The 25,304-nt window shown below is 42.6% G+C and overlaps 1 protein-coding gene across 1 annotated transcript; it reads left to right on the top strand.

Moving 5' to 3' along the window:
* Nucleotides 1–459: 459 nt before the first annotated feature.
* On the top strand, nucleotides 460–25,304 carry LOC309413386 (olfactory receptor 5M5-like; the record flags this gene model as incomplete). Its single annotated transcript, XM_082010506.1, is given in 7 exon segments — nucleotides 460–470; nucleotides 2,204–2,427; nucleotides 2,430–2,533; nucleotides 2,895–2,989; nucleotides 2,991–3,123; nucleotides 24,455–24,544; nucleotides 25,128–25,304. Coding segments are annotated over 7 exon segments (834 nt in total).

Genomic DNA, 25,304 nt, shown 5'->3' with positions numbered 1-25,304 from the left:
CGGGGCCCTGTCAGAGAGAAGCAAAGACCAGCTGCTCCACAAGGGAAGGTGAGTTGGGAGCCAAATGCAACAGTGAGGTGGATGGGAGCAGTAACCTCACCAACAAGGAGCCAGGATTCTGAGGGGTAAGTCAGGGTCAGGACTGGGTCCAGAGACAGTGGTCAGGATCAGGCAGTCAGTGATCACCCAGCAAGTTGGGTAACAAGGGGGACAGGCCCTTGCTTCTTGCTTTCTTCACAACAGCTCTTATCAGCAAAGGAGCTGACCTTGGACTCAGCCATCTAAACTGCTTAACTTAGGCAGCTGACCTGGAGCAGGCTCATTTTCTTTAAGAAGTCACACTTTCCACATAAGTTCTTTCTAAAAGGTTCTTGTTACAATTTTATTCTGTCCATAACTATTCTTATTTTTCTGCTTTCAATAACAATGCACAAAAATGTTCATGAAGTAGGGGCACACATGGAGTTTCAGTAATTAAAAATTTAAACATGAATGAAGTGAGTTTGAAGGCTCTGGCCTGTTCCCGTATGTTTTGAGAGGTAAAATGCAGTTGGCAATATGTAAAATACATGTATATATACAGCCAAAACATAGATACCTGTGGTGGGTTAACCTTGGCTAGTCGCCAGGTACCCACTAAGCTGCTCATTCCCCCTCCTCAGCGGAACAGGGGGAGAAAATGAGATTAAAAACTCATGGGTTGAGAGGAAGGCCATTTAATAAATAAAAAGGAAAGGGTGTGTGCAGAAGTAATGGGAAAAAAAAAAAATTACACTCTACTTCCCAATCAGCAACCTTCCTGGGAAGCACGACCTCAGTACAGGTAGTGATTGCTTTGGAAGACAAACATCTTAATAACAAATGCACCCCCTTCCTCTTCCTTTTTCTTAGCTTTTATTGCTGAGCACCAACGTCATATGGCACAAAATATCTCTTTGGTATGATTGAGTCAGCTGTCCTGGCTATGTCCACTCCCAAGATCTTGCCCACCTCCAGCCTACTGGCTTTTGGGCAGGGTCATATTTTTGGATAAGAGGGCAGAAATTCTGCTGATAGCCTCAGCCGTCTGCCTGTAAGAATTATAAATGCAAATGGTCTTGCAGCAACATAGGTGGAAAAATTTTCCTTGATCTTTTCTATTGAAATATGGTTTGTGAAACAGGAACAACTTTTATTCTATTTTGAAGTGCTACTCTTTTGGCTATTCTATCTGAATGAAATAAATATATTCCAATATGATTGTCCAGAACTAAGACAGTAGTCTGTGGTCAAGAGAGAGAGAGAAAAAGAGAGAGAGAGAGAAATTATCCTGCAGTATTGTTCATCTCAATTATTTTGAACACTGGCTGTGGGATTAATATGTCCAGATATGTGTCTCTACATTGAGGTTAATTGTGTGTGCAACAATAATTTAACACCACCAGCTCCCTGGCAGATCACTTTCTTGTTACTCAGACTTGTGTTCTTTTAGCTTCTGGAGGAACTCTTTGACAGAAAGAACCCACAAAAAACTCAAAACCCAAATAAACAAAAAAAAGAGCAAAAAACTCCCCAACCCCTAAAAACAAAAAGAAAGGAAAAAAAAGGAGAGAGAAGATAAGAGAGGGAGAGAAAGAAGACAAATTGATAGTTTTAATAACTATCAATGCATTAAACTAAAAAATAGATTTCTTCTCATGATTTCCTTCAGTATCTGTTATATTTCCTAGGTATGGTGTTTGTCATCTTGGGTCATGAAATGGTCATGGACCAAAGAATTCCTCTCTTTTCCTTTTTTCTTTTGACTGAAGTTTTCTAAATAATCACTTGTTTCTGTTACCTGGAAGATCACTTTCTAACCCTGCAGGTTTCAAAAAATATTGTCAAATGAGATAAGCCGTACTGTTCAACATTTTCCTCAACTTCTTTTCTGGATATTTCAGTTTTTTGTCAAGTTCAGTATCTACACTCATCTATCTGTCCAGTTCTTAAAAAGCGAATATTACAGTTTTCCACTCTTTTTATTGGGCTGGTATAGTCTAGGTCATCAAAACATCCTGCCACATTTGTGTGTGATGCTTTCCAAACCCAAAAAACAATGTTGTTAAAAGATTTGCATAAGACAAAATTAAAAATATACAATAACTTATCTCAAAAATTATTATCTGGAGAATGTTTGAGAACTGCTTAAAACTGCGTAACACTTGGCAAATGGGGAATGTAGAAATAAAACAGTTATCACAACATTTCTGCTCCTGGAATTCGGGAATATCCCAGAAATGCAATCTTTTCTCTTCCTTATTTTCTCGGTGATCTATGTTGTGACTGTGATTGGCAATATACTAATTTTTGTTTTGATGGTGGCTGATCAACACTTCCACAAACCCATGTACTTCTTCCTGTGCAACTTGGCCTGCTTGGAAACCTGCTACAGGTCTACCATCCTGCCCTGTCCAGCTTTCTGACTGGGGACAAGAGCATTTCTATTGGCAGCTGCATCACACAATTTTATTTCTTTGGTTCCCTAGCAGTCACTGAAAGCTTTCTCTTATCGGTGATGTCCTATGGTCTGTATTTAGCAGTATGCAAACTCTTTCACTACAGAGCTGTCACAAAGAGCAGATACTGTCTGAGGCTTGTAGCTTGGTCTTGGATGGATGGTTTCCTTGCTATGGCCATAAGCTGCTTCTTGATTTCACAACATTCCTTCTGTGGTCCCAATTTTATTGATCTTTTCTTTTGTGATTTCACTCCAGTGATAAAACTCTCCTGCTGTTGACAGCAGCCTCATTGAAATGTTGGTGTTTATTGTCTTATCACTATGTGCACTATCCTCTTTCCTACTAAACCTGGTGTCCTACATGTGTATCATCACCACTGTCCTGAGAATGTCTTCCACCACCAGGATGTAAAAGGCTTTTTCTACCTGCTTTTCCCACCTCATTACTATTACAGTTTTTTATGGAAGCTTAATAATTGTTTATGACCTACCAAAAACAGACTCTAAGAGTGCTGAATAAAGTCGTCTCAGTTTTCTATACAATTGTGACTCCACTACTCAACCCCCTCATCTACACTCTGAAAAACAGAGGTGTGAAGGATGCTCTGAGCAAGGTGGTCAAGAAATGTGAATATTTCTTAAAGGTTAGAAATTTTGAACCATTTTCTTCTCCTAGAAGACAATGAAAGAAAATAATTTATGGTATTTGAGGGAAGATTACCCTCATGTAATTTTTAGCCCTTGGAGCTTCTGCTACTTACCCTAGACTTTTCACTATTAAATTAGCAAATCTGACCTACCTTAACTACCCAAGTGAGGATGAGGCATTTCTCTCTGGAAAAGGGTCATCTCCCTTTACCAATTGTATCAGTTGCCTGGGTGACTAGTTCAGGTTTCTATGTCTAACTAGTGATTCCTCAAATCAGCTAATTGCAATCCCACTCCTCTGAAGAGTATCCCATTTCACTTTGAGTTGATGAGGGCAGTTGATTCTTAGATAACTTAGATTTAAAGAGTAATTTTTTAGGCAGCTAAAGGTAAGTCAGAGGAATGGATCTAATTCAGAGGAAGCAATTTAGTCTCTGTTTTAGTGTAATTATATCAGCATGACTATAATTGTCTCAGTGAATGTGAATGCTACACAGTTGATTGTACAGCTGTAAATTTGCATATTTTAAAAAATCAAATGACACACCATTTAACATATGGAATCATAGTTATATGTTTTTAGACATTACATATTCATATTTATTTGTAATTTTTGTCTCACCTTTTTTCAGCCATTTATGTGAACTTATTTCATAAATTTTCTCTTCTAGACTCAGCACTGATGGCAAATGTAAACATGAGTTCTACAGAGATGCCTTACCCAACATCCTGTTATAAGGTAATTTTGTAAGGAAGCAAATAAAAGACTTACTACTGCCATCGAGGACACACAAATGATTAAAAATACCTTGAAAGGTGAAATGTAAGTCTTTGCTGGGATTCATCTCATCTAGGTATAGACACTGCAGACAATTGTCAACCTCTGAGACAATTGTTTATGTTGACTTGATAATTGGCTAGATTAGGCTGTTGCATGATTTGGGGCATTGTGCAACATAGCAGCCATCTGAATTAACACGAACAACTCAGGAGAAAACCCCTACTTTGTCGATATCAATATTTGAGCAGGTCAGCCATAACTATGGAGTCAGTTCTTCATTAATACCTTGGGATGCAGAGATGGCTGAAGAAAGAGACCTGTGTTAAATGTTTTTCCTCAGAAAGACACCCATACCTTTTCATGTCAGTAAACTACAAATGCGTTTCAGCACTTTTAGACTGAGATTTTAAGTTTCCTCTAACATTTTTTGTCTATGGCTTAGATGCCTAAGCTACAGCGTGTCACCCTAGAAGACTTTAAGAATCAATGGGGAGAAATTCACACAAACTGGTGGTTTCTTTGATCCTTCTTGGAAGTTCATTGCAGGATGGGCTGAATCACCCTTTGTCATGGATTAATGTGGCAGGTAGCTAAAACAACCACACAGGCATTCGCTCCCCCACTATCTCAGTGGGATGGGCGAGAAGATTGGGAAAAAGGTAGAATTCATGGGTTGAGATAAATATCAAAATATCCAAATCAAGCTCATTGGGAGTGCCAAAAACGGTGACAGTAAATCAGAAAATGGCAGTGCAGTTGGAATGGATTACTCATCACCAAGGTATTCCCTACCCAGTCCTATAACTAGGGACACTTAAGAACACTGGGGGATACCCAGAGTTCCAGAAGGACTTTGGGAAGGAACCCGAAAACTCTGCATCAGGAATCGGGACCATCTCTCCAACACTCAGAGAACCTGAGAGTACCCAGACGGAACCCAGCTGTGTTCAGCAGGAAGCTTTTTCCATCTCATAACTGTTGAGTGAGTCACAGTCCCCAGGTTCATTCCAACAAAGACACTGTAGTGTCTTTGGTAGCATTTAGCACTGGATGCATATCCAAGTGCACACCCTTCATGAGAGAATCTCCATGGGCGCCATGGAATCTGAATTCACAGTGTCATCAGTGGGGATTTAGTCACTGCCATGGCTGAATTCAGTGAACCGTTCATCCAGCCAGACATCTGCTTGGGCAGTGCTGAACAACTCTCAGCTGCAGTGACTGTGTTTTGAAGCTCTCCCATGATCAGAAGGGGAGTTTAGGTACCCACATCACATTAGGCCTACCTAGAGCACCATATTAGTCCCTAAACATAGGTCTTCAACAATACTTAAGGGTATTGAAGACATCTGCATGGGGCTGGCAGCCATGACATATGAGCTAGAGGAAATGTGCCCTTCTGGAGTGGTAGTGTAGGCCAAATGGGACAGCCATAGGCATTAAAATGTCACCAGATGACTCTCTTCAGGACCGTATATTGCTCCCAGTCTGGTGGCTGAACAGCTTACCTACTAACAAGCTTCTTGCTTCTGCTCTCAGAATATTCTTCACCTGAAAAAAATACTGACTTTGAAAAGGCAGAGTTGAAACTAGCTAATCCATTCTGGAGAAAAACAGATGTAGAATTAGGGGACACCAAATTATGTCAAAGCAAGAGCTGGCGACTCTTCAGAATACTAGGACACAGCCAAGAAACATTTGAAGTCCTGGAAGCAACAATAATGAAGGTGACAATTCGTTGCTCTTACTCTCATTTTTAAAGATAAAGCAAATAAATAAATCAATGTCTTTTATTACTCCCATCGGGGTATCCTTGTTTTGTTGTCTGCCATTTTCCAAGCTGCATCTTTCTCCAGTCCCAAAAGACAGCATTGGTTTTTTTACCCTTATCTCTAATCCTTTGCTGCCATCTGAAGGCCAACAAGATTCAAAAGCATTTCCCTGGTACGGCCTGAATCTTTCGCTTTTTCTCTTGTTTTCCTGTCTTTCCCACTGCATTTTTAAGACCCAGATTTTCACTTGTGTAAATAGACATAATTGAGGCAATGTCTTAATGATAGCCCTAGGACCAGGGTGAAAAAGGATTCTGCTCTGAAGCTGCTGCTGCAGTGGTAATTCCACACTCCCAGGCTCTGGAACACAAGGGTTTGCACTCCTAAACTGTCAGTGTGTTCCTGGGACTGAGAAGCAGTCCAGGGAAATGCCCAGGAACAAGTCAGGATTTAGCATGAGGCAAAGCCTACTGCCAGCAGGCAATTTGGGTGGGGCATCTCAATTTTGGCAGCTAGGAGAGTTTGGTAGAATGGATGTGTCCAGCCTATGTCAGCAGGCCTCTGGTCCAGAAAACAGGCTCTAGCACATAGAATTTACTTCAAAAAATGTATAGCTTAAGCAATGTAGCATGGTGATGGCTGAAAGTGCACCCCTTGGTGCTGAAACAATCTCACCTAAGTTGGAGAAGCAAGTCGCATTCCTAAGTGTAGAATCTAGTGTAATTCAAGTTCATCCTCCCTACGTGACCTCCAGCCACTTGTCCAGAAAGTGACTTCTGGAGGCCTTACCTCATAACTGAAAGCCCCATACACATGCTTGAGACACCTTAGACTGTCTAAATCCCTACTAGACACTTATGTTTTGACACCTGAATGTCTCACCTCAACTCATTGTCTAAACTGGAGAGAAATATGTCTTTCCAGACAGCTGGTCCAGCTAGAGATACGTACATTCTGATACGTAACCGGTAGGTGGTGCTGGTGGAGGTCAGGAAATCCTGGCAGGTCTTTGAGAACGGCATCTTCCCCAGTGCAAGAACAGCTCATCCTGATACTCTGGGAAAAAAAGTATGCCTACCAGGAGACTGACTTGCCTATGCAGGGAGCTCATGACAGAGCTCCAAGGCAAAAAGGTGACACACAGGTAATGGAAGTAAGAACAGGCTACAAAACAAGGTTTAGAAACATTGCCAGAGTGTGTAGGGACAGCGTTAGGAAAGCCAGTGCTCACATCAAGTTCAGCTTTGCAAGGGGATGTGAAGGGCACAAGAAGAACTTCTATTGCTACATTACTTGTAAAAGGATGAACAAGGAAAATGTGGGAAACTGTGTTGCAACAATTATGATATGCATAAAGGTGACCAGCAGTGTCTGAATTTGCAAGATTTTCTGCTGTACTGATGGAGAACTGTAGAAGGAGCCAAATGATGCGGTGTTGTTCTTGTTGTCTGTGGTTGTGGTCCCTGAAACAAACAAGCTGGAGAGTCCCACCACAACACAGAAGGAATTTGTGGATTTATTGGAGCCCAGGAATGAATGAAGTTTGCCTCACTGTGGACAGTCGGAACTTGGAATTCAGGAACGGAGTGAAAACTTACGTGATTCACACTCTGGTTGCACCCTGTGCATCTAGAGGGGCCCTGGAATGTGACAAGTAAAGGTTCAGCCACAGTACAACTCAAAAATAGCAATGCTGCAAATCTAGACACGTAGCAGAGAAAAAGATGCCTGATCAGTATACTGGCAAGGGATGTCTCAAGGACATGGGGAAAGAGCTGTCTTCTGGATGTGTTCCTCTCTCTCCAGGACTATAGCTAGAGCCAACATGACTACTTCTGACTTATGTGTCATCTTTGTTGTACTACAGATTGAAAAGATAATTCTTAGGCTGGTTCTTGTGGTCTAGTTGTGACCATTACAGCAGCCAGAATGGAATGAACCCTGTTTAGCTTCTGGATTTTGTGCAAATCATTATAGTCCTCTTTGGGTTGCTTAATGCAGCTGTACAGAGCTCAGTTCACCTGTCCAAACATTTGAGGTGCCCTGGGGTACCTGGACTTTCTCATCAGACCACTAAATATGATGTAGGAACTCTAAGAAATCTACTCTTCTGAATAGGCAGCTGGATGCCAGGTAGGATACTCCAGGGCACTCATTTGTTCCAAATGAGTGAACAAATGCTGATTCAGCGATGGTGACAGGGAATCATGTGCTCACCATGAGTGGCAGGGAGCAGAACTTGGGAAGCAGAGGGGCGGTGCCAAGGAGTCCTTTGTTCAGTCTGTTTTATCTCCATTGTAACAAGGAGATAATGAACATTGCTGGAATTTGTTCTTACGTCAGTCATAAGGTGGACTGTTGTAGTTCCTTACCTGGAGCATTATCAGAGCTCCAGCAAGAGGTAGTGGGATACATGACACCAAGAAAAGCCATTGAGCTCATGATTTTGATCTCACGGAGCAGAGAAGGAGGTGTTGAAGCTTTAACGTAACAGAGGATGGTGGCTGAGGTGCAACATTTAAGCCTGTATGTATTTGAATCCAGAGGTGACCCAGATCAGGGTGGAAGGAGGGAGCTGTGAGTCAGCTTGTGGTTCATGGATGTGTCAGCAGTGTGTGTTGCAGTCACAGTGTCCTGGCTGATCATTACAACTGAAGCCTGGAGAGCAGGACCTGTGCATCTGCCAGTGTCTTGGAAGAGCAGGTTTGGAGAGGTGAGTCCATGGCATTTCCTTTCCACCTGCTGTGTGTGGGGATTGCTGACTGAAAGGACCACCTTCCCAGCACCTGGGGATTTCTGTTTGCCTTCTGTAACGGAAGTTTGATACAGGAGGAGTCTGAGGCTTTCTGTGCTGTCTGTAATCAAAGTCTGTGAGTTTCTGCTCTAGTGAGCCCTGGTGGGAATACATTGTCTAACTACATTTCTGGTCTCACATCTCACACGGGGCTCCATTATAATGCCAAGTAACTTCTCTTTCTGCTTGTGCCTGTCATTTCTTCAAGGCAGCTTGCCAGATTTTGCCACAGCTACAAAATAACAGGGAGGTAGCACCACATTCCTCAAGGGGCTCATTAAAATGCTGACAGCCATAATGAGCTCTGCGTTTGTTTTTCTGCCACCCCCTGTAGAGTTATAAGCATTGTGTAGCTAATTAGGGATCTCCCAGAGGTGTTTCAATGAAAACATACAGCATACTTCTCATTTGTCATTTGTTTTAATTATGTGTGACAAGAAATGAAGACATTTTGAAAGGAAATTAGTCTGTCTTACATCCTGATGGGAATCAGGCAGAGAGAGGAAAAGTATCTTTGTGATCAAGCAACAAGGGGCCAGAGCTAAACTTTGATTCATGTGCTGGCGATAAGACAATTCTTATTACAGCCTATTCCCTTGCCACTGCAGCCCACAGCAATGTCAAAGGCTTTATTTGCAAAGCCTTTGTCTGCTCTAATTAGCACTGTCTTTACTCATTGTACTAGGGACAGAACTATGGACAGAAACAGGAGGAATATTCATCACCTTTGGAAAAGAATTTCAAGGCCTTTTTGAATGAAAAAAAGAAAAAAACTTAATTAAAAAAAAGCCGTATCATTTACTTTGGTCCCGCTGAACTCCAGTTTCCTCATGAACAGTCATGAATCCTGAAAAGAGCTGGACAGGTGATAGAAATTATCAGAGGCAATTAGACTAAGAGATCTTTAAACAGTAGAATGAACGGAAATAATTTAAGAAAAACTGAATGCACACGCAGAAGAGAATGTCATTGGCTTGCCAGATAATTTAGCAGATGGACAGGACAACTAGGTATTGACTTGATTGACTGGTTCAGGAGTTACAGAGTTAATGAGGTAGAGCTACGGATAGGAGCATTCTCTGGGAGTGGCTTTTTTTCTCTGGAGCTAACACCATTTTTCAACATTTCCATGATGGGAACATGGGAAGTTATAACAAAGACATTTCAAATGTGAACAGTGTATTCATCTGGAAGAAAGGGATGATTTTTTTTTTTAAAGTCCAACTAATTGTTGGAACTGCTCATTTAAAATTCTTATGCTGTTTATAGCCAAAAGAATGCTAAGAACCACTGTCAGGAAAACAAAACAAAAACACAATCATGAGCAAAACAATAGCAATGTTCCTTACAGTTGAAAAAGTATGGATTGTGAAAAACTCCTTTGGTGGAGTGAAGCAGTATTTCCTTCTAAAATATATAGCTTGTTTCTTGCTTTTATTATTCAAGATTTCATAGCATTTTGCTTTTGTGTATTAGTACTTATCTCAGGCATGGACCAAAGTAGCTTTCTTCTCCAAGCCTTGCATGTTCTGACCTTTCTGGAAAAGTGCACCAGACTGCAGCTGATGTTCTCAGCAGACTGACTTTTGAGAGAGCCTACACAGGCAGCTTGGACTTGAGGGTGTATTTGCAGTGAACTTAGTGGATTTAGCTGCAATCCACCAAAAGCCTTTCTTATAGTGTTTACATGATACGAGAGCCTGTTGTAATTGCAGTATAGCTAGTCATTCGCAAAGTCCTGCACCTGGGGACAAAATAAACCCCCTCCGGAAGACAGGCTGGGGGCCTGGTGGACGAGGTGTTCAACCTGTCTCAGCAGTGTGCACTTAAGATGATGAAGGCGGAATTGTGTATTGTGCAAAATAATGAGAAACTGCTTGCTTTATGCTGAAATACCTCTTGTCGGTTGTTGGGGAAGAACCAGGAAAGCTGTATTTTCCATTTTCTGTGTTCATTTTCTGGTTTTGTTTTGGACTCAGTGGTCGTTTCGTAGTCCCTGTCTTTGACAGGCACACTGTTTAAACTACATTTGGGGACCTACAGCATTTTCTGAAGTTCAGAAAGGGTGGAATTCATCAGATTAGAACAAGGGCAGGATTTACTTCAGTATTAAAAAATCCACATTAAGGCATCTATAAGCACATTTCCCAATAGTCATTGGAGACCCAGCCAATACAGCCATCTGAGTTCCAGGTGCTGTTTGTCTGACTGGCAGGTAGATTTCTACTTCAGAGAGAGCTATCTAGGTTCTACATGAGGTTTTGGTATCCTACAGAGAGGTTCCTGATACCCTTTGCGATGTCTCAGAATACCTGAAGACAACCCAGTGGGCTTGGGCCACAAGGAGCAGAAAGAGGACTTTTGTCCTTCTGGGGTGATACGTAGAGGCCCTTGGCTATCCCAAGGCAAGTCCAGTGGCCCTAGATACCTAAATATTGTCACCTGACTCATTCTCCGAGTGCAACCCAGATTCCTATCTTGTCAATGAGCAGAATGGTTAATAACAATCCTTCTCCTGTTGTGCCGGAAACCAGGCTGTGTTTATACAGCTGAAGAAGTGGAGCAACTTTAGCTCCAACACCTCTGTTGCACTCAATTTTTCCCGTGTTCCCTCAGCCTCATTTCTGTCTTTGTAAATAGAAAAGATACTTCGTCGTGTTCTTTTCCCTGAAAATCGATGACTAAATATAACCTACTGTGGTCGACTTCTCCCGGCACTGGCATTGGCAGTGTCTACCTTACTGGTTTGCTTTCAGGTAAGGGTGTGATTCAGAAGAGAATCATAGAATCATAGAATATTTGGGTTGAAAGGGACCTTTTAAGATCACCTAGTCCAACCCCCCTGCAATGAGAAGGAACACCTTCAACTAGAATCTCAAAATTATCTTTTCGAATTGTGTTATTTCAGCTTATGGAATAGCTTGGGTGGACATGAACTGTTTCACTTTGTGCAGTGGAATCTTCTCTAGTAGATGAGCACATACTGTTTTAACCTACCCACCTACTCCTGTTGTACTAAATGGGCTCTCATTGCACAGAGCTAATAGCGTCTTCATACTGATAAAATAGTTCCCAGGAAGGAATGACTTCTACCCCCTGAGACATGGATGCCGGCACATCCCACCACTCTGTAGCACTTGTTTGAGCATCTACTCTGAATATCACACAGTGCATCTGTGGCCCTCAATACATACGTGTGCCTGTGTGGGGCCTTTTTTTTTTTCCCAGTTCAAAAATCCTAAACTATTATGAAGGCTATGCTTAGTCACAAAAAAAAATCCACAAAACCAAACCAAATCAAACCAGGAGAAAACTTCTGTGACATGGATCTGAGGGTTTGCATTGTAGCACCGAGGGCGTTGCTTGAGAGCCATTGCAGGTTCTTGACACCATTTCTTTCTGGGAAAGACAAACCCTGGGAGAATTTGTAGGGAATAATCTATTTTCACCAAAATGGGGACAAAACATATTTTCCTTTCCTAGTACTTTTAGTAAGAAAAAGCCCAAAGGTTAGCTTCCTTTTGCTGGTGAAGACACCCCGATGTACATGTCTTCATGTGTTCAAAATAGCTGCAGTTACAGTCAGTGAAGAAGTCTTCATTTCAGGGGACAGCATCTGTGTAGTCAGCATGGGCAAGAATCAGGTGAAGATAAGGATACAGGATACTTAACTCTAGATATCGAAATGAGGATGTAAATTGGGCATTGCAATCTTCGTTATTATCCCTTCAGGTCCAGTCAATACAGTCACAGGAATTAAATGAGCTATGGTGTCTAAGAATGAGCGTATACTGCTGCACACGTTTCTGGAGGTCAGCAAAATATCCTGTAGCCCTATCAGTATACATTGACTTTTTCTTCTAGTCATGACTCATAGTTCAGATATGTTTACAGATAGTGACCTAACAGTCATAGGTCAACATGGTGAGAAAGGCTAAGGTGGTTGCAGCACAGAGAATGAAGATTTGGGTGATACAACAAGAGTAGGAAATGGAAGTGGTGTTCATCAGGGAGGTGCTGTTCAGCAGGGTGGTCTCTGTGAGAAGAGACTGGGGCTTGCCTCCATGCTGCCCTCATGCTAGACACAGACAGTTACAGCCAGCTTGACAGGGGAGCCATCTCAGACCAGGGTTGAGCCAATCAGTGAAGCTGGTGATGCCTCTCTGTAAAAATATTTCTTAAAGGGCAAAATGTTGCATGGCAGTGAGGACTGGGGGAAAACAAAGCGTGAGAAACAATCCTGTGAACACCAAGGTCAGAGAAGAAGGAGTGGGAGGTACTCCAGGTGCCAGAACAGATATTCCCCTGCTGTCTATGGGAGAGTCTGTGGTGGAACAGGTGTTTCCTTGCAGTCTGTGGAGTTAACCATGCTGGAACAGATATCCATACTGCAGCCCGTGGATGAGACCATGGTGGATCAGGTGGATACGTCCTGAAGGAACTGTGGCCTGTGGAGAGCCCCCGCTGGAGCAGGTTTATCCTCATGAAAGCAACCCCATACTGGAGCAGGGAAAAGTGTGAGGAGGAAGCAGTGGCAGACATGCAAGTCATGCTAGTCAGGGGCTGGTCAGGAATTATCGGTCCATTCAGCCCATCACCAGTGTGTGATGGGTTGACCTTGGCTAGCTGCCAGGTGCCCACCAAACCACTCTATCACTCCCCTTCCTCAACTGGACAGGGGAGAGAAAATAAGACAAAAGGCTTGGGAGATCATTTAGCAATTACTGTCACAGGCAAAACAGACTCAACTTGGGGAAATTAATTTAATTTCTTGCCAATCAAATCAGAGTAGGATAATGAGAAATAAGAACAAATCTAAAAACACCCCACACCTCCCTTCTTCGCGGGCTCAACTTCACTCCCAAATTCTCTTACTTTTTCCTCCTAAGCAGTGCAGGGGGATGGGGAATGAGGCTTGCTGTCAGTTCATAATTTGTTGTCTCTGACACTCCTTCCTTCTCATGCTCTTCCCCTAATCCAGCATGGGGTCTCACCCACAGGAGACAGTCCTTCACAAAATTCTCCATCATGGGTCCTTCCAATGGGCTGCAGTTTTTCACAAACTGTTCCAGCAGGGGTCTTTTCCATGGGGTGCAGTACTTCAGGAATGGACTGGTCCAGTGTGGGTCCCTCATGGGGCACAGGTCCTGCTAGAAAACCTGCTCCAGTGTGTGCCTCTCTCCAGGGGGCCACAAGTCTTGCCAGGAGCCTGCTCCAGCGTAGGCTCTCCACAGGGTCACAGATTCCTTCAGGGCACATCCACCTTCTCTGACATGGGGTCCTCCATGGACTGGAGGGTGGATATCTGCTCCACCACAGACCTCCATGGGCTGCAGCGGGACAACCTGGTGTCCTGGAGCACCTCCTCCCTCTCCTCCTTCTCTGACCTTGGTGTCTGCATAGTTGTTTCTGTCACATACTCTCACTCCTCTATCCCAGTTGCTGTTGCACAGCATTTTTTACCCTTCTTAAATACGTTATCAACAGAGGCGCTACTGCTATTGCTGATTGGCTACATGTCCACATGGAAACCAGTAATGATTGGTGTCCCTCAAGGGTCTGTACTGGGACCAATACTATTTAATATCTTCGTTAATAACATAGATAGTAGGACTGAGTGCATCTTCAGCAAGTTTTGCAGATGACACCAAGCAGAATGGTGCATTTGATTCACTAGAGGGAAGAGATGCTATCAAGATTGACCTTGACATGCTTGAGGAGTGGGTTCATGTGAACCTCATGAGGTTCAATAAGGCCAAGTGCAAGGTCCTGCACTGGGTTTGGGGCAATCACCAGAATCAGTACAGACTGGGAATGAAGGTATTGAGAGCAGCCCTGCTGACAAGGACTTAGGTGGATGAAATATTGGACATTAGGCAGTAATATGCACTTTCAGACCACAAGGCCAAACATATCCTGGGCCGCATCAAAAGAAGTGTGGCCAGCAGGTCAAGGGAGGTTGAGACCTTCCTCTACTCTGCTCTCATAAGATCCCACTTGGAGTACTGCATCTAATTCTGGGGTTCTCAGTAAAAGAAAGGCACGGACCTGTTGGAGCAGGTCCACAGGAGGGCCACAAAAATGATCAGAGGGCTGGAACACTTCTTCTATAAAGAAAGGCTGGGAGAGCTGGGGTTGTTCAGCCTGGAGAAGAGAATGCTCCAGGGAGACCTTACAATATATAAAGGCCTTTCAATATATAAAGGGTGCTTCAATATATAAAGAAGCTGGAGAGAAACTTTTTTACCAGGCAACTGTAGTGACAGGACAAAGGGCAATGGTTTTATACTGAAAGAGGGTAGATTCATCTCTAAAGAAGAAAATTTTTATGATGAGGGTGGGGAGACACTGGAGCATGTTGCCCAGAGAAGCTGTGGATGTCCCATCATTGGAAGTGTTCAAGGTCACGTTGGTTGGGGATTTGAGCAATGGCAAGGGGGTTGGACTAGATGATCTTTCAAGGTCCTTTCCAATTCAAACCATTCCAGGATTCTATGATAAATTGACTAGATTTGTGGACCAGGAGGTGAGAACACAGTATATCATTTACCTTGACTTTAGCAAGGCTTTCCTCATTGCTTCCCACAAAATCCTTGTATCTGTGTTTGGTCATTATGTCTGGATGAGCGGACAATTAGATGGGTTTTTTACTAGTTGGACAGTTGTACTCGGAAGGTAGCGACTAATCAGTTGTCTTCAAGTTGGAGTCTGATAGTAAGTGGAATGTGGTGGGGGTCTATGCCAGGACCCATCGTGTTTATCAGTGACCTGGAGGAAGGGCAAGGGACTGCATTTTTGTCAGTTTCACAGATGACACCAAATTGAGGGGAGCAGGCAATATGCCTGAAGGCAGGGCTGCCATTCAGAAGGACTTAGGCAGGATGTATAGGGCCAAAAGGAACTGCAAGAAATTCACCTTTGGCAAAAAAACCCAGACTGTCGACTGGTTGTTTTGAGAACAGCTCTGTGGATAAACACTTAGAGGACCTTGTGAGCCGCAAGCTGAATATAAAACAAGCAGCGTGCCCTGGCAGTAAAGAAAATCAACAGCAAGCTGGGCTGCATTAGCCTGAGCATAGCTACTAGATCAAGGGAAGTGATTGTTTCCCTCTCGTTGGCACTCATTAGGCCACGTCTAGACTACTGCATCAAGTTTTGGGTCCCCCAGTTCAGGAAACTGGAGCACATGTCATGTGAGGAACAGCTGAGGGAAGACGGTTTGTTGATCCTGGAGAAAAGGTGGCTTCCAAGGAACCTAACAAAAGCCCTTTCATGTTATAAATGTTATCAAAAGGAGGAAGCCAGGTTCTTCATAACTGTGCAGGGTGGGAAGATGGGAAACAAGAATACTGTATTTAAAGGAAACCTTTATTCACCTTGCAAAGCAGTCAAGTATTGCAAAAGGGTCACTCAGAGACATCCGTAGGTAACCTGATTGGACAACCTGAATCAAGGTCCTGCAGTTCCACATGAACATCGAAATATCAAATTTTCCAAGTTTTCCCTCAGCCTAAAGCTACATCTGCACTTTATTTGCTGGTATGATTTCAGAGAAGAGAGGAGAGGAGAGGAGAGGAGAGGAGAACTAGACTGTTTCATTCTGTTCTCTATTTCCTTTCCCTGTAGGAAGGGACCTACCATCTAGTCCAACTGCCTGACCACTTCAGGGCTGATGAAAAGTTGAAGCATGGTATTAAGGGTTTTCTCCAAATGTCTCTTAAACACCGACAGCCATGGGGCATCAACCACCTCTCTGGGAAGCCTGTTCTGGTGTTTGAGCAGCCTCTCAGTAAAAAAATGTTTCCTAATGTCCAGTCTAAACCTCCCGTGGTGCAGCTTTGAACCATTCCCACACATCCTATCACTGGATAAAAGGGAGAAGAGGTCAGCACCTTCCTTTCCGCTTCCCCTCCTCAGGAAGCTGTAGCGAGCAATGAGTTTGACCCTCAGTCTCCTTTTTTCCAAATGAGAAACCCAAAATCCTCAGCTGCTCCTCAGATGACATGCCTTCCACCCCTGTCACCAGCTTTGTTGCCCTCCTCTGGATTCATTGCAGTACCTTCACATCCTTCTTAAATGGTGGGGCCCAGAACTGCACACAGTACTCAAGGTGAGGCCACACCAACGCTAAATACAGAGGGATAATTATCTCTTTTGACCAACTGGTTATGCTGTGTTTGATGCACCTCAGTATGTGGTTTGCCCTCTTGGCTGCCAGGGCACACGGCTGACTCATATTGAGCCTGCTGTCACCCAGCACCCCCAGATCCTTTTCAGCAGGGCTGCTCTCCAGCCACTCCTCCCACAATTTATACTTGTGTCCGGTGTTACTCCATTCCAGGTGCAGCATCGGTCATTTGATCTTGTTAAATTTCATGCCATTGTTTACAGCCCAGGGCTCCAGTCTATGTAGATCTCTCTGCAATGCCTCAAGTCAGTCAACAGCACTTTCCAGTTTAGTATCGTTAGCAAACTTGCGTTCATCCCCGACATCCAGATCATGGATGTTTACCTCTTCCCCTGCCCATCTGTTTATGATTATCATCCACTGGAGAGGTCTGGTGACATCGAAGATATACAGTCAGTGCTTCAGATGAACTCTGGCTGGTATCAATCATACAGTTCTTTGTACTTCCTCATGTACCAACCTTTCAGGCATCACATGCACAGTGCAGGCATTTCTGGTCTGGTACCTCATGGCGATCGTAGGCCTTAGCATCATCTATTTCAGTGACGTCCAAACGTCTTTACACACCCCATCAGTAAAAAATTTTTGAGCGCACACCCCCAATATACATATATTGTATGGATAAATGATAAATTATATACATATACTGTACGCATATAGATTATAAATTATATATTATATACATATGCTATATGTATATACTATAAATATAAACTATATACATATACTACTAACATGTTGCATACACAAAAATACAAATGACAAAAGGATGAGGTGAAAATTAAATAAACACTTATTAAAATTGCTTTTAAAATATTAATGGTACAAAAGTATTTTCTTGTCATGCCCCAATGGACTGTCTTGTGCACCCCACTTTGGAGACCACTATCTACCTCATCCAAAGGCATTGCTCAGCACTATGCAGTGTAAAGTCCCTGTCACGTACCTGGAGTACCAAGAACTTTCTGAAGATATGAATTTCCTGAATCTAGATTAACTTCAGGGACACTATCAGCATGGCCTAATTTGCCTCTTGGTCCTCTGTGGCCTTTCTTAGCTTTGAGAGAGCTGAAGAGATTTCTAAATGGATGTAGAAAGTAAACCCTGGAGCAGTTTTATCCATTCAACCTCTTTGAGCAGTCTGATCAAGCCACTAAAACTCTCTGAGACTTCATCTTGAGCATTACCTTGAAATTTTTCTGCAGAAGGGATCCTGGGAACCATCTAATTTTCCTGCAAAGTGGTGTGTCAGAGGGACACAACCCTGGAGTGAAAAGTTGCTACCCAAGCTGGCAGCATAGACACACTCCAAGGGTGGAGTTAATTTGCCTTAACACAAGTGTCTAAAGGTATTTGAGACCGCCTGTGGTATTCAAGACTTTCAAATGGGTCTGACACGGAACTTGCAGGATAGTCTCAGCTTCTCACCCCCTGAAGCAGCATTTGGAGGGCAGGTGGGATCCCTGAGTGTGAAAAAATGTCAGTAGATGTCAATATTCAGATATCAGTGTTCAGGCAATGGACTCCTCCCACCTCTGGTGGTGTCCCTGTGTTTGCGAGGTTCCCAGGTTCTGATCATCTGATCCCCCAGCAATTTGGGAGAGGTGGTCAACACAGCCACTGAAGCCAAGCGAGAGTTTCAGGTCACTTTATAGGAGACCTCCATTTGATCAGATTAATTGCTCTGCTGGCTTAATTAACTTCACTAAGTAGATCTGCACGGATTGTATCAGGTATTGAGACCCCCACCTCACAGATACAAAGCTTCCCTGTACATGCCTAAATCCAGATATCTGCATCTTCAGCTGATTTCCCCCTCTGAAACTTAAAATGTCTTACAGTGATGCTTCCTGTCCCTGTCACCCCCATTGGCTGATCATTACAAGCCAGCATCATTTTCAAAAATGAAGGTACTTAAGATGGAGCCAAGAAAAAGAGTGACATAAATCTTCCCAAGTTTTTGTGACCTCTGACTTTTACTTCTAAATAAGTGTTGCTTGCTCTGTGCAGGGCCCAAAACAATCTGTGGAATATGATTTGTTTTTCTTAAGCCTGATGGCTAAAATTATTGTATAAATCGCCCTTTGGAGGGGTCAATATTCCTTTCTTGGCTGAAGACAGTCCCTGAACCATTGCCTTGGATTTAGACTGTCAACTGAGATGAATCCTGTCCTTACTTTGCAGCTCATGCAGTTGTTGGATTTGACAACATAGTGGCATGGAAGATACCTTGGGGCTTTGGCTGAGATTCTTGAACCCTTCTGAAACCGTAAAAGAAGCCTTGATACCTTAAGGTATAAATTGCCATTAGATAGGTATGTGTAGGGAGCTGAATCAAAGCTCCACAGTGTTGATATTAAAGATATGTAAGATGAATCATATCCATTGCTGTCCAAAGTTTTTACCTTTTGGAATGAACCAAAAGATCAGTCAATTGAACAAGCCAAGAAAGAAGGCATGGGTGTGACAAACCTCCCAGAAGACCACAAAGGATCTTTCTAGGGAGATCATCACATGCCATCTTGGGAAAGGACAAAACTAGAATAAACCAAATTAAATAGCACTGGTGTAAGGTAATCTTGTAAGGAAAAGCTCTGAGAAAAATGGAGGCTGGTATCTCTTAAAGTAATTGCAAAATGGAAGCAATGTTAATGGCACTAAATTAAGCATTTTCTTTCCTTCTAGGCAGTTAGTGTCGAACCTGTTAGTAATATATACTGTACTTGGAAAAGTAGGTTATACATGCATATAACCAGCATACATGTGAAAGATCTTTTTGCTAGATATAGGTTAGTTTAAGAAAAAGCTACATACTTGCAATGTCAGAAAATAAGACGTGATTTTGTCACTTATGAGACAGGTCACTGAGACCCATGCATAAGAAAACCTCAGAAGAGAAGACATCTCAGGAGAATGAGGTGTGTTCTTTGGCTAAAAGGCAATTTCAGGGGATTAGGTGACAGAACAATAGCCAGCTGATATGATCTGAAAGATGTTTCTAAGGGTTTGTAAAACAAAAGGTCTTCCTCCCAGGAATATTTGATTTTCTCAGTCTGCACGATGCATACTTCTCTCTTCCTTTATAACAGTACCATAACAAATATGATCTGAAGCATGACATGTGATCCAACTCCCTGAAGGGGATGAAAACATGTCTGTTAAGACAATGTGTATTGTCTTCTTCCTAAAAGAAGAGGTTTTCTAGTCCTTGCAAACTTCTGTAAATGTACTGTCTAATTAATTTATTAGAAGTAGTCGCTTCATTTAAATATTCTGTATTAATATTACTCCTACTACTACTATTATTATCTCTGCTATAAGAGATTTGGTGCTAGATTCATGTCAGGGTTCTTGTTAACCTTTAGTAGTAATTCATACTTGTTTCATTATAATAGGCATGAATTAAAATATTTGCATTAAAATCATTGTACAAGAGTCCAGGGAGTATTCATCTTTACAAGTTAGGCATCCAAGTCTGCTTTAGGCTCAGTGTACTATGACTGGAGAGAGCAAGATTGGTCCAGAAGGCAATTTTCAGACTTATCTTCATTACCTGCTTAAGATGAAGTTGAGTTATCCCTGCCAATGCTTATTGTTATAAAATAATTAGAAAAACCTGCTGTGACTAACTCAAAAATTGCACATGTTTTATGCACCTCATTTAGGGTGTTTGGCAGCATTAAATGCTTGATTTGGTTGCATACATACAAGTGTCCAGTTCCTTCTGAAATGTCTTAGGGTTACCTGACCAGCCTCCCATTGTGTCCCCTGGGGGCAATGGTCCTCCACAGTGTCTGCCACTCCTCTGTAGTTGTCTCATTAGTCTAGGAATTGAAGTGGATCCTTCTGACAATGTTTAAAAACAGTAGAATAACTCAGTGGCATTTTACATGCCTTATAATGTCCCGTATCATCTTCAGGTTGCAGAAACCTAGAAATATATGTCCAATCTGCCAGCACTGTATCGATGTCCTGAATACTCAGTGGTGTCTAAGATGTTATTAGACATCTATGTTTAAGCAACTGAGTTCCATCCCAATTGTCCAAATGTAAGTTACACACCACAAGTGGAATTTTTCCCATTTAAACTGAAATCTACATCTCTGTCTTTTTTTCCGTTAAAGGGATAGTTATACACAATCCAGGAAACCAATTCTTCTCATGTAATTAAGGTATCTACCTTAGCACGAGATGAATCATGTCTTACAACGCATTTTATATCAGTTGCTCAAAAAGAGTTTCTAGATTATTTTGTCACGTAGCTCTCTACAAGTAAAGATGCTTGAAGGTGGATGAGCGGACTCTTATCTTCCATTAGTTTCTGGAGATGGACTCCTCTGTTCTTTGAATCACTCCTCAGCAAATCCAGGAGCTAATGATCATGTCCATTTCATCAAGGAACAAATTCCTCTCTGAAAGTGCTAGATGCTAGTAGTATGATAGCCTACTTAAATTTAACACCTTGTTTTTAGTAAGGTAGAGCTGTGTAAGATGAAGTCAACTAAGACTCTAAAAGCAAGGGCAAGGAGTATTGTTGCGAGGTTTAGTTAAACCTTGGTAGTGAAGGTATTCATAAAGGCCATATTGACTCAAGTGATGCTCCTTTTCAGAGTTCCCCTTGGGTATGCCTATGCTTACATGTTATATTAGTGTCACCCACCATAAAGCTCCAGTCCTTTAACTGCCGACTCTCCCCCAATATGTCCCATTTTATTTAACTGTCTCTTTAGGCTCTGAAGATCACACACAGAAGAAGAAGGAAGGATCACTGCTTCATACTCCAGGGCTTCTTTTACAGTATGGATTCATTTCTGTTTGTCTGCATGCTTAGCATTGAATTTGAGTGTTGCTCAGAAAGGCAGTGTAGACTTCATCTTAGAAACCAGTGAGGAGGAGTAGCAGGCAATTCAGAGTGGAGATCTTATTGAGCCTTGATGAATCCTCTTCTTTGGAAGAACAGCCTGTAAAAAGGGAACACTAGCTGATTTCAGGAACAAAGTTTTGGAGACTCTCACTCACTACTTTTTGGTTTTTGTTTGCTTTCCTCAAAACATTTTCTGTTTTAAGATAAGCTACAGATGGAGAATCAAACAACAGTGATGGAGTTGATCCTCTTGGGTGTTGCTAATGATAAGCAACTGTAGTATGTGCTATTTACCATCCTGTTAGTCATCTACATCCTGACTTTAACAGGTAACATTCTCATCATCACTATCACCCTGATAAACCATCATCTTCAGATACTACTTCCTCAGGAACTTCTCTCAGAGTCTGGGTTTACCACCACTGTCATCCCCAAAACATTGGCCAACCAATCCATTCATCTATAGCTTGAGGAACAGTTTCAGGAGGATTTAAGGGAGAGCACCAAATGGAGTATAACACTCAGAAATTTGAGGTGATGGTGAATGTGGATGCAATGGAGAATGTGAAAGAAAATAATTTAATAACATTTCTATCTCTCCTTAGACATCCATCCATTCACTGACATACCTATTCCTACACATCCATCCATCCATCCATCCATCCATCCATCCATCCATCCATCCATCCATCCATCCATCCATGCATTATCTATTCATTAATCCATATTCAAACAACTGTCAATAATCTTGTACATTAGTGAAACGTGTTCTTTCAGTTCTTTCTCCTTCCTTTTTCTTGCCACAGACTTTCTGGTTTTCTTTTCTCCATGTTGAATGATTTTGGGTAACGGTGGCTAGTCCACAAATCACTCTCCTCCTGGGTAGTCCAAGTCCACATGAAGAACAAGGGGAAGTACAAAAGGCTTTATGCAACAACATCACTGTGTCATTTAAGGAGACACTTGCACACACAGAACAGTTCCTTCCTTCAATGGAATGAAATCGGAGAGTATGGAAAGGTATGGGACAGAGGCAAAAATAATGTCACCAGCTCTCCGTGAATAAATGCCTGAGCCTTCCAACCTCATGAGTCTCTGTGGTATGTGTTGTGTGATAGACCTTTCCCTGATGTATACATACTTCAGTTTGAGCCTCAGCAGCTAATGAGTGTTGACTACTTCTATAATCCCGTGAGTGAAGGTGGGAAGAATGCCGGATGCTTTCTGAAAGAAACTGTGTATTTTTTGTTCACTGACGAAGGAAATAAATAGTGTTAAATCTGTAACATTTACATGTTTTAGTACCTCATGTCATGCTTGCTGGAACCCATCTTATTTAAGCTTTAGGAAACTGGGATGGGACTGAACTTACCTGTCATCAGTGACTGGATTCAGCACCTGATTTGGACCTCTGTATAGGCATTAGGATATGTGTATGGACATCCCTGGCCTGCACCAAGATGACAAAAACATGAGTAATTGGAAGGCATTGCAGACAGCAAAAGGGGTGTGATGTGCATATAGGTTGACCTGACTCAGGGCACCGCTAACAAGACAGCAACATAAGAAATGATAGGATGCTATTGATAACAAATGAGAGCACGAGCTTAACAGAGCTAATCAACAAGGTAGAAATTACGAGAGCAACCATATCATAAATATCAAAGAAGTCTTTAAAAGTAGAAAAACCTAAGCTAATGAGGAAAGGGTAAGCAGAGGCGGGCACTTTATCCGAGAGGCGTAGCTAGTGGTAAAGGGTAAGAAAAGAATATCAGGTGAAGCAACTCATGTGATGGCGACTGTTCAGTACATCTGTCAAACAACCCTGCTCCTGATCAGTGGAGTTTGGAACAGGGGGAGAAACCTATTGGCTGTCATAACCATACTTGTGTCTGACACCTTCATGGTTGAGAGGCCTGGTGTCTTTTCCTTAAATTTGGTGAGGGAACACCTAGGGGACAGGAAATGCATTCTGACTTCCTAGTGAAGAACTCTCTTTTACTGGCATCTTGTGCTACTTTAGATGCTCTGGACTACAACCTGAACTGGGCTAGTAGCTATGGCTTAGGGGCTCCACAAGATTCAGCTACAGTACAGTAAGAACATCTCGATGGAATCACCCTTCTGAGTTTCAAAAATGGCTTAAATAGAAGTGTCTTAGGGTATCAGAGTCATTGTCGTAGTTTGGGTGATACAACACAAGATGTACCATATACCTTCTGGAGCAGCAGCTGGAAGCAAAATGGAATAGCCTGGGACATCTAAAAAGGCCCTAAATTCCCAGGAAACATTATTGCCCCAATATACTTTTTGAGTAATAAAGAGAAGCAAGCAATGCTCAAGGCATTTTTCACCTGAAAGATAGTCTGCTTAGCATGTAGGGATCCATGCCATAGAACTGCCAAGAGGATGTGAAAAATGTCAGTATCTCCCCTGTGATATTAAAGACAGTTTAGATCAGTTGTGTGTAACTGGCAAAATTAATTGCTCTCTCCTTTCTGTTCAGTAACTTCTGGTGGACTTTTGTCCCTTTGATTTACTAATCATACTTTCTATCATTAACAGCAACTAAGGGAAATAACACAGAATAGCTTTCTTTTGTTTGGTATCCTGTACATTAAAGATCACAATATCCCACTGGTATCTGCTCACTACCTGTCACTACTACATTGCATTGAGCCTCCTCATTCTCGTAATCAGGTGTTCCAACCTGTTCCCAAGAAGGCTGCACACTCAAGGAGGTTTGAACATGCTTTTATTGGTGGCCAGAACGCAGAGCGGGAGGTAGCACTGTTGGGCAGCAGTGGGAGGAAGGGAATAGTGTGAAACTGTGCGCGCTTGGGACTTGCATTTTACCTTGCCATGGGAACATTCCTTGGCGTAGAAACCTGCACATATGCCGTGAGAGCATCTCCGACTCCATTTCAGCTGATCCTGGAAGCCTCTGATCATCAGCAGATGTTTGATGCATTGTGGAAATGGGGCACTGAGCATTTCAGTCAGAGGAGGGAGAAGCAGGTAGGTGTTGGAGCGCAAACTTCCTCAGCTCTTCACATATCCAGGGTTCAAAATAGGAGACTCTGGTAAATACTGTAGGGAAGATACGATATTTGTGTCCGTAAGAAACAATGCCGCGAGCCTTCCCATTGCAGACTAGGCTGCCAGAATCACCCTGCGAGGTAAAAGGAGTGGGAGGGGTCAGACATGTCAGAGCACAGCTCCCTCTGCGCTAAGGAAGAAACCGGCCCTCTTGCCTCCCTCCGTGTGAAGAATCTCCTCTTTTGACCATCTCCCTCTAGACCCGGGTCTGCAGGGCTTATTAGCGGCCTTAATACTGCTCTAAGCTCATCTGTGAGGCAATTCAGGCCTGGAGGCCATATGATATTCAAAAACTGCCTTCATAACCTTGAAAGAAGAATTTCATTTCCTGGCAAGGATGTGTCGGTGTATACCTTCAGCAGCATGATGTCATTTTCAATGCTATCTCCTGAATAGTTGAGATGGATGACCCAGTGTCCAACATGGAACTTCTGCTGGCTCAGCTCTTTCCTGTTTACATTGTGAGCTCCCAGGGTCACAGTGATATTCACTTTCCTGCCAGGAAACACCAATATGTTCCAGTTGCACTGACCACAGCCAAACAGCCCCCGTGGCAGGTGGTTTGAGGGAGGTGATGGTGGGCTATGCTTCCCCAGAGATTAGTTCTCAGCAAGTTGCCCTCTCTAACCTGGGTTCCTTCTACATTCAGCTGAAGGTCCCTTACCGCATGGTGATGTAA

This window comes from Phaethon aethereus (genome assembly GCF_964289735.1).
Source record: "Phaethon aethereus genome assembly, chromosome: 25".
NCBI classification, from domain to species: Eukaryota; Metazoa; Chordata; class Aves; order Phaethontiformes; family Phaethontidae; genus Phaethon; species Phaethon aethereus.
Note: the sequence above shows the minus strand (reverse complement) of the source record. Positions and strands in the feature narration are given on the sequence as shown.